The sequence below is a fragment of the Drosophila miranda genome, chromosome XR (assembly GCF_003369915.1).
Source record: "Drosophila miranda strain MSH22 chromosome XR, D.miranda_PacBio2.1, whole genome shotgun sequence".
NCBI lineage: Eukaryota > Metazoa > Arthropoda > Insecta > Diptera > Drosophilidae > Drosophila > Drosophila miranda.
In genome coordinates, this window is record NC_046674.1 from 15,541,033 (window position 1) to 15,554,580 (window position 13,548).

At 46.5% G+C, this 13,548-nt stretch overlaps 6 protein-coding genes across 7 annotated transcripts; 5 read left to right on the forward strand and 1 right to left on the reverse strand.

The window, feature by feature from the left end:
• Positions 1–823: 823 nt before the first annotated feature.
• LOC108152481 (serine protease 1-like) lies at positions 824–1,798 on the forward strand. The gene is made up of 2 exons (XM_017281855.2): positions 824–1,104; positions 1,175–1,798. The coding sequence occupies exons 1-2, from the start codon at positions 845–847 to the stop codon at positions 1,737–1,739; spliced, it is 825 nt and encodes a 274-aa protein (XP_017137344.1). The 5' UTR covers positions 824–844; the 3' UTR covers positions 1,740–1,798.
• A 1,381-nt stretch (positions 1,799–3,179) lies between these two features.
• LOC108152482 (serine protease 1-like) lies at positions 3,180–4,147 on the forward strand. The gene is made up of 2 exons (XM_017281856.2): positions 3,180–3,472; positions 3,530–4,147. The coding sequence occupies exons 1-2, from the start codon at positions 3,213–3,215 to the stop codon at positions 4,086–4,088; spliced, it is 819 nt and encodes a 272-aa protein (XP_017137345.1). The 5' UTR covers positions 3,180–3,212; the 3' UTR covers positions 4,089–4,147.
• Positions 4,148–5,144: 997 nt separating this feature from the next.
• Positions 5,145–6,015, forward strand: LOC108152483 (serine protease 1). Its single transcript, XM_017281857.2, has one exon. It carries the CDS (start codon positions 5,169–5,171, stop codon positions 5,982–5,984), a length of 816 nt encoding a protein of 271 aa, XP_017137346.1. The 5' UTR covers positions 5,145–5,168; the 3' UTR covers positions 5,985–6,015.
• Positions 6,016–6,349: 334 nt separating this feature from the next.
• LOC108152484 (serine protease 1) lies at positions 6,350–7,167 on the reverse strand. The gene has a single exon (XM_017281858.2). The coding sequence runs from the start codon at positions 7,146–7,148 to the stop codon at positions 6,360–6,362; it is 789 nt and encodes a 262-aa protein (XP_017137347.1). The 5' UTR covers positions 7,149–7,167; the 3' UTR covers positions 6,350–6,359.
• Positions 7,168–7,610: 443 nt separating this feature from the next.
• On the forward strand, positions 7,611–9,330 carry LOC108152479 (protein tantalus). 2 transcript variants are annotated; one of them, XM_033387653.1, is made up of 3 exons: positions 7,611–7,993; positions 8,047–8,882; positions 8,961–9,330. In XM_033387653.1, the coding sequence occupies exons 1-2, from the start codon at positions 7,923–7,925 to the stop codon at positions 8,852–8,854; spliced, it is 879 nt and encodes a 292-aa protein (XP_033243544.1). In that variant the 5' UTR covers positions 7,611–7,922; the 3' UTR covers positions 8,855–8,882; positions 8,961–9,330. The 2 variants fall into 2 exon arrangements, with proteins under 2 accessions (XP_033243544.1, XP_017137341.1); XM_017281852.2 differs by having other exon boundaries at positions 8,047–9,330.
• A 1,273-nt stretch (positions 9,331–10,603) lies between these two features.
• Positions 10,604–13,351, forward strand: LOC108152478 (transmembrane protease serine 12). Its single transcript, XM_017281851.2, has 3 exons — positions 10,604–11,840; positions 11,900–12,075; positions 12,135–13,351. Exons 1-3 carry the CDS (start codon positions 11,239–11,241, stop codon positions 12,785–12,787), a joined length of 1,431 nt encoding a protein of 476 aa, XP_017137340.1. The 5' UTR covers positions 10,604–11,238; the 3' UTR covers positions 12,788–13,351.
• Positions 13,352–13,548: the final 197 nt, after the last annotated feature.

Below are 13,548 nucleotides of genomic sequence, written 5' to 3' on the forward strand. Positions count from 1 at the left end.
AAATCTTCGCCTTATCACGAGTGGCAGGGCGGAGTGCTAGACGTCTGCCGCCTTTTGATTTCTTCGAGTGCGTTTAATTGAAAGCCTGCGGGTGTATCTACTAAGTAATCTAATAGATTTCCCACAATCACAGAAAAAACAACAATAGGCCGTTGGAGGAGGTGAACGATAGCCGGAGATACCAAATAGGCCAAATAGAAAGCCCTGCCGATAATGCCAATATCTCTCAAATGATAACCAGAACTACACTGAAAGAAAAATGGCATAGCTGAAAGAAAAACACTCATGTTTGAGTTAAATATTCGGGTTTTTGATGCAAACATTTATAATTTATATATGAAATATATTTATTTTAAATATGAAAAAATGTACTTTAAATTTTAAATATATTTAAAAATATTTAATTTAAATATGGATAATATTTTGTTTAAATATTTTCAGATTGAGGTCAAAATTTAAGTGAAAACAAGTACACTCTCGCCGCAAATCTATTGGTATACATTTTTAAATTTAAGTGTAAATATTCGATTCTGAGGGCTGTTTTCTCTGAGTGTGCATACACACATATGTACATCCTTTCCGTAGAAAGCGGGAGATAGAAAAATGGCAGGCGTATGCTGCTTATGTTTTTCGAGTTAAAAAGCCCCAACTCACGCGCGCCGATAAGCGCCAAAAAAAAAAAAGAAAAAAACAAAAAAAATCAAACGTTCGAAATAAACAGAAATGACTTGGTCAAAACACAAGAGGCACGGCACGGCCCGGCAGGCCACGGGCAGGGCACTCTGATAAGCGATTTATATAAAAAGAACCGTTTGGTCAGTTGGTGGACATTCATTCGATCATCATGAAAGTGCTCGTAGTCTTCGCTCTGGCTTTGGCCTCCGCCTCCGCTGGCCTGCTGCCCCAGGTTCTGCCTGTGCATCCCCGTGACCTGCCGGTGGTGCCCTCGATCGAGGGTCGTATCACCAACGGCCAGACCGCCTCGGAGGGACAATTCCCCTACCAGGTGGGACTAAGCTTTGGCAGCTCCAGCGGCAGCTGGTGGTGCGGTGGCTCCATCATCGACAACTCCTGGGTGCTCACAGCTGCTCACTGCACCAGCGGGTAAGGAAAACTCTTTCTCTCTCAAGCCTTCAAGAGCATTCTGACAAAATATCCTACTGGCTTTCTTTAGTGCCTCTGATGTGACCATCTACTACGGCGCCACTGTTCGCACCAACGCCAAGCTCACCCAGACCGTCTCCAGCTCCGGCTTTGTGCAGCACGCCAGCTACAACAGCGTTGTCCTGAGGAACGACATCTCCCTGATCAAGACCCCTGCCGTCAGCTTCACCTCGGACATCAACAAGGTGGCTCTGCCCTCCATTGCCAGCAGCTACTCGACCTATGCCGGTGACACCGCCATCGCTTCCGGCTGGGGCAAGGACTCCGATGCTGCCACCTCCGTGACCAACACCCTGCAGTACAGCGACTTCACCGTTGTGACCAACACCGTGTGCTCGAACACCTACGGCTCTCTGATCATCACCAGCAGCGTCATCTGCATTGCCACCCCCAACAAGATCTCCACCTGCAACGGCGACTCTGGCGGCCCATTGGTCCAGAAGAGCACCAACCTCCTGATCGGCGTCACCTCCTTCGTGTCGAGCGCTGGCTGCGAGTCCGGCGCCCCAGCCGGCTTCTCCCGCGTCACCAGCTACCTGGACTGGATCCAGTCCAACAGTGGAGTCTCCTACTAAGCAGAGCAGCAGCACTCTTTTTTTTTCCAAAATAAAAAACCGATTATAATCTATAAAATGTACACGATGGATTTTGTTTTGGGATAATGGGGAGGGGTTCTCAAAGTACCAATATTTTAGGAACTTTTTTTGATTAGAGTAATTATTGGTAGATAGAATACTTCTGTAGTTCTTATCTTAGTTTCCTCTATCTGCTGTTGTATTTAATCAAAGCACTTGAGAGACTCTGATACGTTTCTATAGAATTTCATAATAACAATTATACACACAATAGAATCGGAATTAAGTTACGAGTAGCATTAATTATATTTCTAAGAAATAACACGGAGCAACGATTCATCAACTATAAAAATTGGATTGCCGCCTTTACACTCATCGGTGCTATCCAGCGAAATAATAGCAATACACGAAGCAATCAAAATCTATCTGAACCGACTCCCAATAATCAATCCTACTAGGCCTCCTCAATCAGAAACCTAATTACCAATCACTTCATTAAGATCATAATAATCTCGATGCCCAGTCACATACGTATAATCCACAACCGACATATCCAGTCCAAACAAACCGACCTCCACACAAAAACCTCTAGCTGGCACCAACAAATGAGCAAACTCTCTTCCACTAACCCTCCCCCAAAAAATACTAGTCTAAATCGAAGACACCAAGTCATCATACATAGACTGAGAAAAAATCCAGCACACTATATAACCAAAACTCTAAGAACTGTAAATACTCCTTCCCTCCATCTCTGTACATATGTACATAATCTGAATGGGTTAAAGGATTAAAGAAACTAGCTGAGAAGAGAAAATCCTCCTCACTGTTAAGCTTCAAGAAAATACTTTCAGTTTTTCAATTGACAAATCTGAAGAATTATCATTGAAATATCACCAAAGATACTTAGAGTGGTACACAATGAAATGTATGAAGGATCAAAATGTATTTTGCAAACAAACTGAGACAAACTGCCACAGAAATGCCGACATCTTTTGTTGTATACTTTTCAGTGCTCAAAAAAAAAGAGAAAAAAATAAAACATATAAAAACATCGATATCAGGAAATTCAATAAAAACCTCAAATTGTTTAGCCCCGTCATAAATTGTAATCTTATTTTAGCACATTGTTCGATCGTCGAACGAGGTTCGGAGTCGATCACTGAACGATTAGAATACTGGCACTCGCATTCGCATTCGCTGTCCGTTTAATCGCATCAAATCTCTTAAGATGCAGAACGATTAAAAGTTCCAGACATCGCGGTGCTCGTATCTGCAAGCTGATAAAATATCCTGCAACTGTGCAAAGACACACTGATTAGGTGGTCAAATTTATGATCGAAATAAACGACAGGTGACTAGCCTGATTAGACCAAACGGGCCATGGGCAATGGGCCATGGGAATGGGCCATGGGAATGGGTATATAATGGGCAACCAGTCGATGGAATAATCATTCGTTAAACGATCAAACAAACATGAAAGTTCTAGTAGTTCTCGCTCTGGCTCTGGCCACCGCTTCCGCCGGCGTCTTGCCCAAGACGTTGCCTGTGCATCCCCGTGACAGAATTGTGAGCCCATCGATCGAGGGTCGCATCACCAACGGCAAGGACGCTGTGGAGAATCAGTTCCCCTACCAGGTGTCCCTGAACTTTGCGAGCAACAGCGGCGGCTGGTTCTGCGGTGGCTCCATCATTTCCGCCGAGTGGGTCCTCACTGCTGCTCACTGCACCAGCGGGTAAGTGATCGAGGAATTCGCATGGAACCAATACTAACCGATTTCGCCCTACTTTAGTGCCTCCTCTGTGGTCGTCGGCTATGGTGCTACTGTCCGCACCTCCCCCAAGTTGACCCAGACTGTCACTAGCTCGAACTTCATCCAGCACGCCAGCTACAACTCGATTGTCCTGCGCAACGACATCTCGCTGATCAAGACCCCGGCTGTTGCCTTCACCGCTGCCATCAACAAGGTTGCCCTGCCCGCCATCTCCAGCAGCTACTCGACCTATGCCGGCCAGACCGCCGTCGCCTCCGGCTTTGGCAAGACCTCCGATGCCTCCACCTCCGTGGCCAGCAATCTGCAGTACGCCGAACTCACCGTCATCGCCAACTCCGTGTGCGAGCAGACCTTCGGCTCATTGATCGTCACCGATAGGGTCATCTGCGTTGGCACCTACAACGGCGTGTCCACCTGCAACGGCGACTCTGGCGGCCCCCTGGCCCTCGATGGCACCCAGATTGGTGTCGTCTCTTTCGGCTCCAGCGCTGGCTGCGAGGTCGGCTCCCCCGCTGGCTTCACCCGTGTCACCTACTACTTGGACTGGATCGCGCAAAACACTGGAATTTCTGGCTAAATGAAATTCTAGAAAGTTATTCTTTCAATCAAATAAAATGCATTTGAAAAAATCCCGTACTCCATTGCCTATTATCATTATTTTACGGATGAATTGTTATATTCTTGGATAGAGAAGTTCTACAAATGTAATTCATAATGCAAGTATCATACTTCTCAATCATTATTCCGAAAGGAACCTTCGACTGAAATGACTCAGTTATAAGTGTTTCCAATAGCATTAATATTTGAGGGATATGAAATGGTACGAAAACGAATAGATTTCCCCATTTCTGGAACACGTAACTCAGAAATAACGAACCCGATTATGAGCTGCTAGTTTTGGCATCTATAAAAACCATAAACTAAATTGGGTTTTAGAAATCAAGACATTCCCGAACAAAATCCGTTCAGTTTCCATGGAAAGGTGATTTTACACAACCACAAAATGGCATGGAAAATGGAAACACAGCCGTTATATAATTAAATATTCGGTATTTAAATAAAAAAGTACTAAAGTTTAATATAAACATAAATGTATGAAGTGGACTTTATAATTTGACCCATATTTAATCTTTAGAAAAAAAAAAAAATACTTTAGTTTAGAAACCATTTTTGTATCTAAATATGAAAATATTTAATTTAAATTTTAGGTGTATTTATATTTAAAATTCAAGTTTTCTTATTAATTTAACATTTTAGGGAAAATCGATAGGTACCTGTACTTTTTAAAATCTTAGCTTAAAAAGTATGCATTCTATGAATTCTATATATTTTGAATTCCCCGTAGAGCGTCCAATAAATAGAAAACCCAAAATATTCAACCGATAAGAAACGTCCCAGTTCTGTTTTAAACTTGAGAGATATGAGTAATCATGAGAATATGGGGTGTGTCTGGGATTCCGGAAAAAAATTGGCGTTCTGTACAATTGAGGTGCATTGATATACGGTCGAATAGAGTTATCAGATGGTGGTGAGGAGATTGTAAATTGTAGTCTTAACTTGAGGTGAATGCTTTTGAACAGCGGCAATGATATGGTCCGATTCGGAAGTCGCCTATATAAGCCCCTCAATACCGCCATTGTGCTGATATTCGTTTAACATGAGAGTGCTTGCAGTTCTAGCTATTGCGGGGATTGCCTTGGCGGCAGCCCTGGAGGAGGCCGTGCCCGTGAAGGACATGCCCGTGGGCAAGAATGTGAACGGACGCATCACCATGGGCTATCCGGCGACCGAGGGCAAGGTTCCGTATATTGTGAGCCTGGTTTTTAGCAATGAAATCGGCGCATCTTGGTTCTGCGGCGGCTCCATCATTGACCACACGTGGGTCCTCACTGCCGCCCACTGCACGCAGGGGGCTAGCTCTGTGAAGATTTCCTATGGCTCCGTGTGGCGCAACCAGCCGCAGTTCACGCATGTGGTGCAACAGGGGGACATTGTGCAGCACGACGCATACAGCACGACGACCATCAACAATGACATCTCACTCATCCGCACTCCGCACGTGGAATTCTCGTCGCTGGTCAATAAGGTGGAGCTGCCCCGCTACGAGGATCGCTACAACAACTACTACGGCTGGTGGGGCCTGCTCTCCGGCTGGGGGAAGACCTCCGACTCCAGCGGCGTCTCCGATTACCTGAACTGCGTCGACATTCAGATTGCCGACAATTCCGTGTGCGAGGCCCACTACGGCACCACGACCATCACGCCCAATCATGTGTGCATCGCCACGCCCGAGAACAAGGGCTCCTGCAGTGGAGATTCCGGTGGTCCCCTGGTCCTGCACGACGGCAATCGCCAGGTGGCCATTGTGTCCTTTGGCTCTTCTGCTGGCTGTCTGTCGAACAGTCCGAAGGGCATGACTCGCGTCACTTCATACTTGGATTGGATCCGTGACCACACGGGCATTTCCTACTAATCAATAAATGACTTGTGAATGAAAATATAAAGCAGTAAATGCATTCCCATTTCAATCAAGAAACGCTTAAATAAATGCTTGAAAATGTTGCAGACTTCGATTGGATGTGCGATCCACGTTTACTTGGAAATGACAAGGGGCTTGGCGGCATCGCCCTGCTTGAACACAATCCGGTTGGCGATGCGATCCAAATCTGGGTGCTGGTCAATATCCCTCACTGTGACAACTGGCATCTCTCTTGTTAAAGTCAGCCGGAAAAAAGTGTGTGATAAATGGGGATGGAATGGTATCTATTCAGTGACAGAGTCACTTATCCTTCAAATTATGAGCATTAAAACATAGCTCAGATTTTTTTCCATTTAAAGTAATGTTCCCTTAGTAAGAAATTCCAGTGTGATCACGAATCCAGTCCAAGTAGCTGGTGACACGCACCATTCCCTTGGGGCCATTGGACAAGCAGCCGGCGGAGGAGCCAAAGGACACTATGCCTACCTGGCGATTGCCGTCGTGGATGACCAGGGGACCGCCGGAGTCGCCGCTGCAGGTGCCCTTGTTCTCGGGAGTTGGAATGCAGATCAGATCGCCCGAGAAGCTGCCGTAGTAGCTCTCGCACACAGAGTTAGCGCCGATCTGGACATCCACGCAGTTCAAGTACTCGGAGACGCCGACATCGTCGGAGGTCTTGCCCCACCCGGAGACCAGCGCCCACCAGCCCTGATAGTTGTTGTAGCGATCGTTGTAGCTCGGCAGCTCCACCTTGTTGACCAGCGACCAGAAGTCCACGTGCGGGGTTCGGATCAGAGAGATGTCGCCGGAACCATGCTCGATGAAGTCGTTGCGTCCTACCCAGTGGGTGTATTGGGCCTGGAGACGCCACAAGGCACCGTAGTAGATGGTCACCGATTCCATACCGTCCGTGCAGTGCTTGGCGGTCATGACCCAGGTGTTGCCAATGATGGAGCCACCGCACCAAGTGCCGCCGCCATTCTTGCTGAAGCCCAGACCCACAATATAAGGGACCTTGCCCTCGTGCGCCGGATAGCCCATGGTGATGCGCCCCTCAATGGAGCCTTTGCCCACGGGCACATCCTTCCAGAACACTGGTTTCTCGAATGCCGACGCGGAGGCAATCACTCCCAAAAGCAGAACCGCCAGCAGCTTCATTCTGATTCAAATAGTTATTGGAGGCTACTGAATGATCGCTGGGAGTTATATACCATACTTCTCGTTACTGCGCAAAATTTTGCCGGAAATCAATATAAATGTTAAGACCACATAATTTACAATATGCAGATAAGCAAAGCCACCATTTTAAAAATTATACAAATGTAAATGTCCGTTTTATCTATGTATATGCCTAAAGAAACTTGACGAAATCTTCAGACAATAAATGTTTAGCTATCGATAAGATTTAATCATGTTTTTCCCTTATCAGCTTGAATAAAATGTAATATAATTGAAAATACATATACAAATAACCAATACAGATATTTGAAAATAGCAAAGGGCGCACCATTCAAATTCATCGACCTTCCTAACACAGGCGCCCCCTGGTGCATTTTTCTCCATAATACTGCGGTACGGGCCCACTACATTCGATATCGATATTGGTATCGATAGACTTCATATGGTCTTAGGCACTCTGGCAACTCCTTAGAAAATAAACATTTCTTGAGCAAAAAAATTTTTGCAACAAAAATACGCACAGCAGACGCTAAAACTATAGCCACAAACCAGTGTGTCGCTTATACTTGACATTAATTCCTTCGCTCAAAGTTTTGAACCGTCGGATTGTTCGAGAATTTGGAGGCCCGGTGGTGGCACTCGTCGTGTGACCAACAAAAAACCCCCCCCAGGAGATTACCAACAGACGACTACAAAGGCTAAAGGGTTAAAGCTAAAGGAAATGCTTGGTTCCGCGGCCAACAAACAGTCGTAATGGATAACATTGTGCATAACTTTGCCAACATCACATTTCAGCCGAAAGAAGTCGGATTGTCGGAGAATCGGTGAGTGTCTCACACGAACCAAAATTAAGTCAAATTTTAATTTCCTTTGGCAGCTCCGGCAGCAGTAGCAGTTTCTCGTGGAGCCTGAAGCCCATGGCTACGGCCATGTCGGACGTGGAGGAGATGCAGGATACAGGGTCCAAGGAATCGGAGGCCAGCGAGAGCAGTGATCAGTCCGATGAGGTGGACTCGCAGCTGAGCCGCGGGGAGGACGATGACAGCGACTGGCACAGCGGGACCACCCGCAGGGGCGGCGTGGCTCGGCGCCGCATGCCAGCACGCGTTTCCAAGGACAACTTCAACCGCGTCTGCAGGGCCATCATGAAGCCCATAAAGAAGAACCGTCGCAAGGAGCTAACCACCAATTCACAGACACTCAAGAGCATCGAGAAGATATACACCAACAAGCGCATAAAGAAGTTTACGCCCACGAATCTCGAGACAATCTTCGAGGAGCCCAGCGACGAGAATGCCGCCGATGTGGAGGACGACAGTGAGGAGTGCTCGATTAGCAGCCAAGTGCGAATTGTGAAGTTTGGCAACCGAAAGCTGCGACGCGCCATTTCCTTCAGTGACGGACTGAACAAGAACAAAATCCTTTTGAAGAAGCGACGCCAGAAGGTGAAGAAGACCTTTGGCAAACGCTTCGCCTTAAAGAAGATCTCAATGACCGAATTTCACGATCGTCTCAACAAGAGTTTCGACAGTGCAATGCTCGAAGGCGATGCCGGAGCCGGTCCCGGAGGAAGAAACGCTGAAGCCAAGACTGCCATGACCATGGACGACATACAGCTGCACACACTGAGCCAGTACCACATGCACCAGCCGCAGCAGCAGCCGCAGCCGGCGGCGTTCGATTAGAGAGAGACTGAAACATCTACATACATATGTACGTAATATCATTATTGCACTCGGATAGATTGTGTCACTGTTTTACTCCTTACACCCATTGCATAAATTACAATAGATATTACGAATAGTGTCCAAATATAATGTGACCGCAGGGAGTTCCCATTGAATGCTGCCGGGCCTGCAATCTCGCATGCGGTCACCTGTACTGATACCAATTATTGAAACTAGGATTACCGACCGATCGTTCACATTATTTCATTGCGCGCCCCTAGCCCTAGCTATAGATCATCGTTGCAGGAGTGCCGTCGAGCGTTTCATTTGGGCCGTTTCACATTTGGAGGTGAACTACTCAAACCCATTAAAACTATCCTATCCACCCCATGTGTATGTAAATAGCAAGTAATTTACACTTATCATCCAGCCATAGAATACGATTCTGTGCGTAGTCCGTAAGTGCAGAATAAATGTTGTAAGAAAAAGTGAAACACACCATTCTTTTATAAATGAAATGCGAAACGGAAGCCCTGAAGCATTCGCCAAAGCGACGACGCACAAGGAGAGGTGGCGTCGCAAAATGCGAAAATGTTGGGGAATAGTGCGAAATTAAATAACGGCAGAGGCATTAGCAAGTGCAATAAAATGCAGCAACAAAAACGCGCCCATTATTAATGAGTGCAGTGCAACATGCAACGGGCAGCGCAGCCCCGCCGCGGCGGCGTGGTAATCACAATTCGCGATTATGCTTATGCATTGGTTTGGTTGGGTATCGACGCACAGCACGAAATCGAACTGCACAACAAGCGCAGCAGGTGGGGTGTTATGATACGGGGGGATAGAGAAAGGGGGGCGGGGCGGGTGTAGAGCATGCATTTGCATAATCATTGTATTGTTGCTGTTGCTGCTGCTGTGGATTATGTTTTTTTAGCCTCATTACCGACGAATTCGATTCGAACATATCACCGAGACGATTTTGTTTACTTGCTTGGCTAGGCGCAGACCAGACCGCAGCAGTACCAGTAATTTCCTAAATAGACAGGCAACAGAAATACTTTCAACACCAAATAAAAGTTATTTCTGGCAGCCGCAGGCGGTGCACGAATTAATTTAATTAAAAATACATATTTTTAATGCTGCACTTCCATTTCCTGCTAAGAATTCTGCACATGCCACATGCAACCAACCAGCCCATCAATGGAAAACTGTTAATTTGTTTACGAGCCACACAGCAAATGGCAAGCATGCGACAGAAAGACCCGGCAATAACCTTGAGATTGGCAGAGTCAAAGAAGCTGCACAGTGGGCTGTGGGAATATCAACTGTTTTCCTACACCCACGCAGGGAAAACAGCACCTCAACAAGCCACAGGCCACTGTGCGAAGAGATGAAATGCGAGACACCAGACATGCAAATTTATAACTGTATCGTGTAATCTTATTGTTTTACTCACCGCTAGTCGCTCGCCCTCTCTCTTTCTATCTCGCGTTTTACTCAATGAAAGCATTTACACTAAAGAGATTCCCTCTTACTGCATAATGAAGATTAAGAGAGAAGAGCACTATACGCGTGATGTAATAGCACCAAAGCGGGGAGATAGCTAGAGTTACAGCCTCAAACACAATTTAAATGGTAAAACAACTAGGCAGCAGCAGCATACACACACACACACACACACACACGTGGGTATTTTCGCCACTATGTCAAGAGGGAGACAACCGATCAAAAGGGCAGCCGAACTTTGAATGAATGAGGAAGAAGGAGATGGAGAGAAAGAATGCAATGCCCTGTGTGACTCTGTCAAACGGTAAAAAGCGCAAGCGTGACCACATCATAGCTGCAGTGGAAGGTGGAATGAAGGAATATGATGAGAGTAAGCGAGAGTGAGATGAGAGCATATGCAGATTGACATGCAGTCAAATTAAATGAAATTGATGCAACTGCAATACAATTGCGAGCACAAAATGCGGCTGCAGCGGCGGAGGTAGCAGCAGCGGTGGCGTTGACGGGGCCAAATTAATGCAGCAAAATAGACGAAATAATTAAAGTGGTTCAAAGAAATGGCTGGCGAAAGAGTTTATAAAAATGCTGGCAAGCGGCGCGCGCCGCACCAGTACCTTGCGAGACGCTCGTCGGTGTTCATGTCAGTGGCAAGTGGCAAGGTGGCAAGCAATAAAACAGCAGCAGCAGCAGTAGTAGCGGTAGCAACAGAGATTACAAACGCGTTGTCCAGCGTAACGGCTTTTCGAAACGGGAAAACAGCGCAGTGACCGACCGACCGATCGCGCGAGAGTTAAGGTGCGGCGGTGGCCAATGTATTAAAGGAGGAAGCAGTGCAAAAGTGCCACTAAATTAATCGCAATTAACAGTTAAATGCGTGCGCGAACAAAGCAACGCAAATGTTTACACAATCAGCAGGTGCCTCCTCCTCCATTGTTGCCACAATAACGAATCACATTCGGAGGCGATCCCCAAATCGGAACCACACCACGCCTCAATCGGAAACGAAGCTGCTCACCTGGATTGCCCTGCTCTATGCCGCCTCCACCTCCCTCGGCGGCTTGGCAGCGGCACTGGACTGGCAACAGGTTAAGCCAATGTATTTAGTGTCCATGTATCCGGGACCGTTCGGCATGGCCATGTCGCAGTCTCCCTCTTCCTCCTCCTCCTCCACCATTTCCTCCTCCATGGAACAAGATGCGGAAACGAGTGCCAGCAACCTGGAGAGCCGCATCAATGGAGGAGGAAATGGGAATAGCGACGAAGATGTGGATGTAAAGGAGCCCTTGGTCTTGAATCTGGAGACCACACCGCTGCTAGAGAAGATGCTGCCCGAAGGGGCCATGGCCATGGATCGCATATTCGGCGGTAACGTGGGCAATCCTCACTGCTTCCCCTACCAAGTGGGCATGTTGCTGCAGCGTCCCAAGGGTCTGTACTGGTGCGGAGGCTCTCTGATCTCCGATCAGCATGTGCTGACTGCGGCACATTGTGTGGACATGTAGGAATGGTATGATATCTGCCACAGAACCCATCCCTTAACCGATTGTTTCCCTGCAGGGCCAAACGCGCTCTGGTCTTCTTGGGCGCCAACGAGATCAAGAACGCCAAGGAGAAGGGTCAGGTGCGAATGATGGTGCCCAGCAGTAATTTTCACATATATCCCACATGGAATCCCAAGCGCCTGAAGGATGACATAGCCCTGATTCGACTTCCCCATGCTGTTAGCTTCAACGGTAAAATCGAGAGATTTTCAGACTATAGAGGAAGTAATACCCTTTAAATTGAATTCCAGAACGCATCCATCCCATACAGCTTCCCAAGCGGCACTACGAGTACCGCAACTTCAAGAACAAGCTGGCCATCGCCTCTGGCTGGGGACGCTATGCCACTGGCGTCCATGCCATCAGCAATGTCTTGCGTTATGTCCAGCTGCAGATCATCGATGGGCGGACATGCAAGACGAACTTTCCGCTCTCCTATCGCGGCACCAATATCTGCACCAGCGGGAGAAATTCCCGCTCCACCTGCAATGGAGATTCCGGCGGCCCACTTGTTCTGCAGCGAAGACAATCCAAGAAGCGAGTGCTGGTGGGGATCACCTCCTTTGGCAGCATATATGGCTGCGATCGCGGATATCCGGCCGCCTTCACCAAGGTGGCTTCGTACCTGGACTGGATCAGCGACGAGACGGGCGTCAACTCACATCAGGACACCACGGAGGCGATTTTCTTCGATCAGTATATGAGGGACTATGGCAAGCCCCGCCAGAGTCGAAGATTGGAACAGCAGCAGCAGGAAGATGAGCAGGAGGATGATCAGCCAGATGAGCTGGACGTGCGTCCCAGCTCCGACGAGGACCTCTCCGAGGATGTCAGCATGCGTACGCATAAGCGCCAGCGTCCTCGTCCTAGACCCAAGTCCGAATACGAGTTTTACTTCTTATAATCCAAAATAAACATTTATTTTTAAATAAGCTGATATAATAACATCCTCGAAATTAAAAAAGATACCTTCTTCCTCTTTTTTCCTATGCGAATTATGTAAATCATAGAATTTTTTTTCAAAGCAAATTTTTTTTTTTTAATTTAAAACTTTTTTTTTAATAACAATGAAAAGTTATTGCAAAAAGTAACAAAATATTAAATATTATTCAGAATCATATTCTAGTCGGATCCAGATCCAAAAGCAGACGTTATGAATTTCTGAATTCTGGTAAAAAGTGAATGTTTTGAGGCAAAAAATGAAACTACAAAAATTATAATCCGAACGAACCAAATTACCAACTTATACTAGTATTAGCCAGAACAAGTGTAGATATTTTAGATAAACTCTACAGAAGAAAACTTAAAATATTTAAGGTTGTTCTACAATTGTTACTTCGGGAAAAAATAAAATAAATATGCAAACAGCTAACTTTAGTGAAATTATTTTATTTGAACACGCCAAAATTCGTTGTTGCGCCAGCGAAAGTTATTTATGTGTACTTTGAGAGGTTAAATGTTTTGTAAATCGAATGGATAAAATAAAAAACCGTTTTTCTGATTTCGAAAATTGTGCTTATATTAGCTAGATTGGCTGTTTCACTCACTGTGCCTTGTCGCCATTGTTGACATCGCCACTCTAGGCCTCGGTCCAGTCCAGGAAGGAGGTGATGCGTGTAAACACCCCGGCCATCCCACCTCGCAACCCACAGAAAGGCCAAAGGA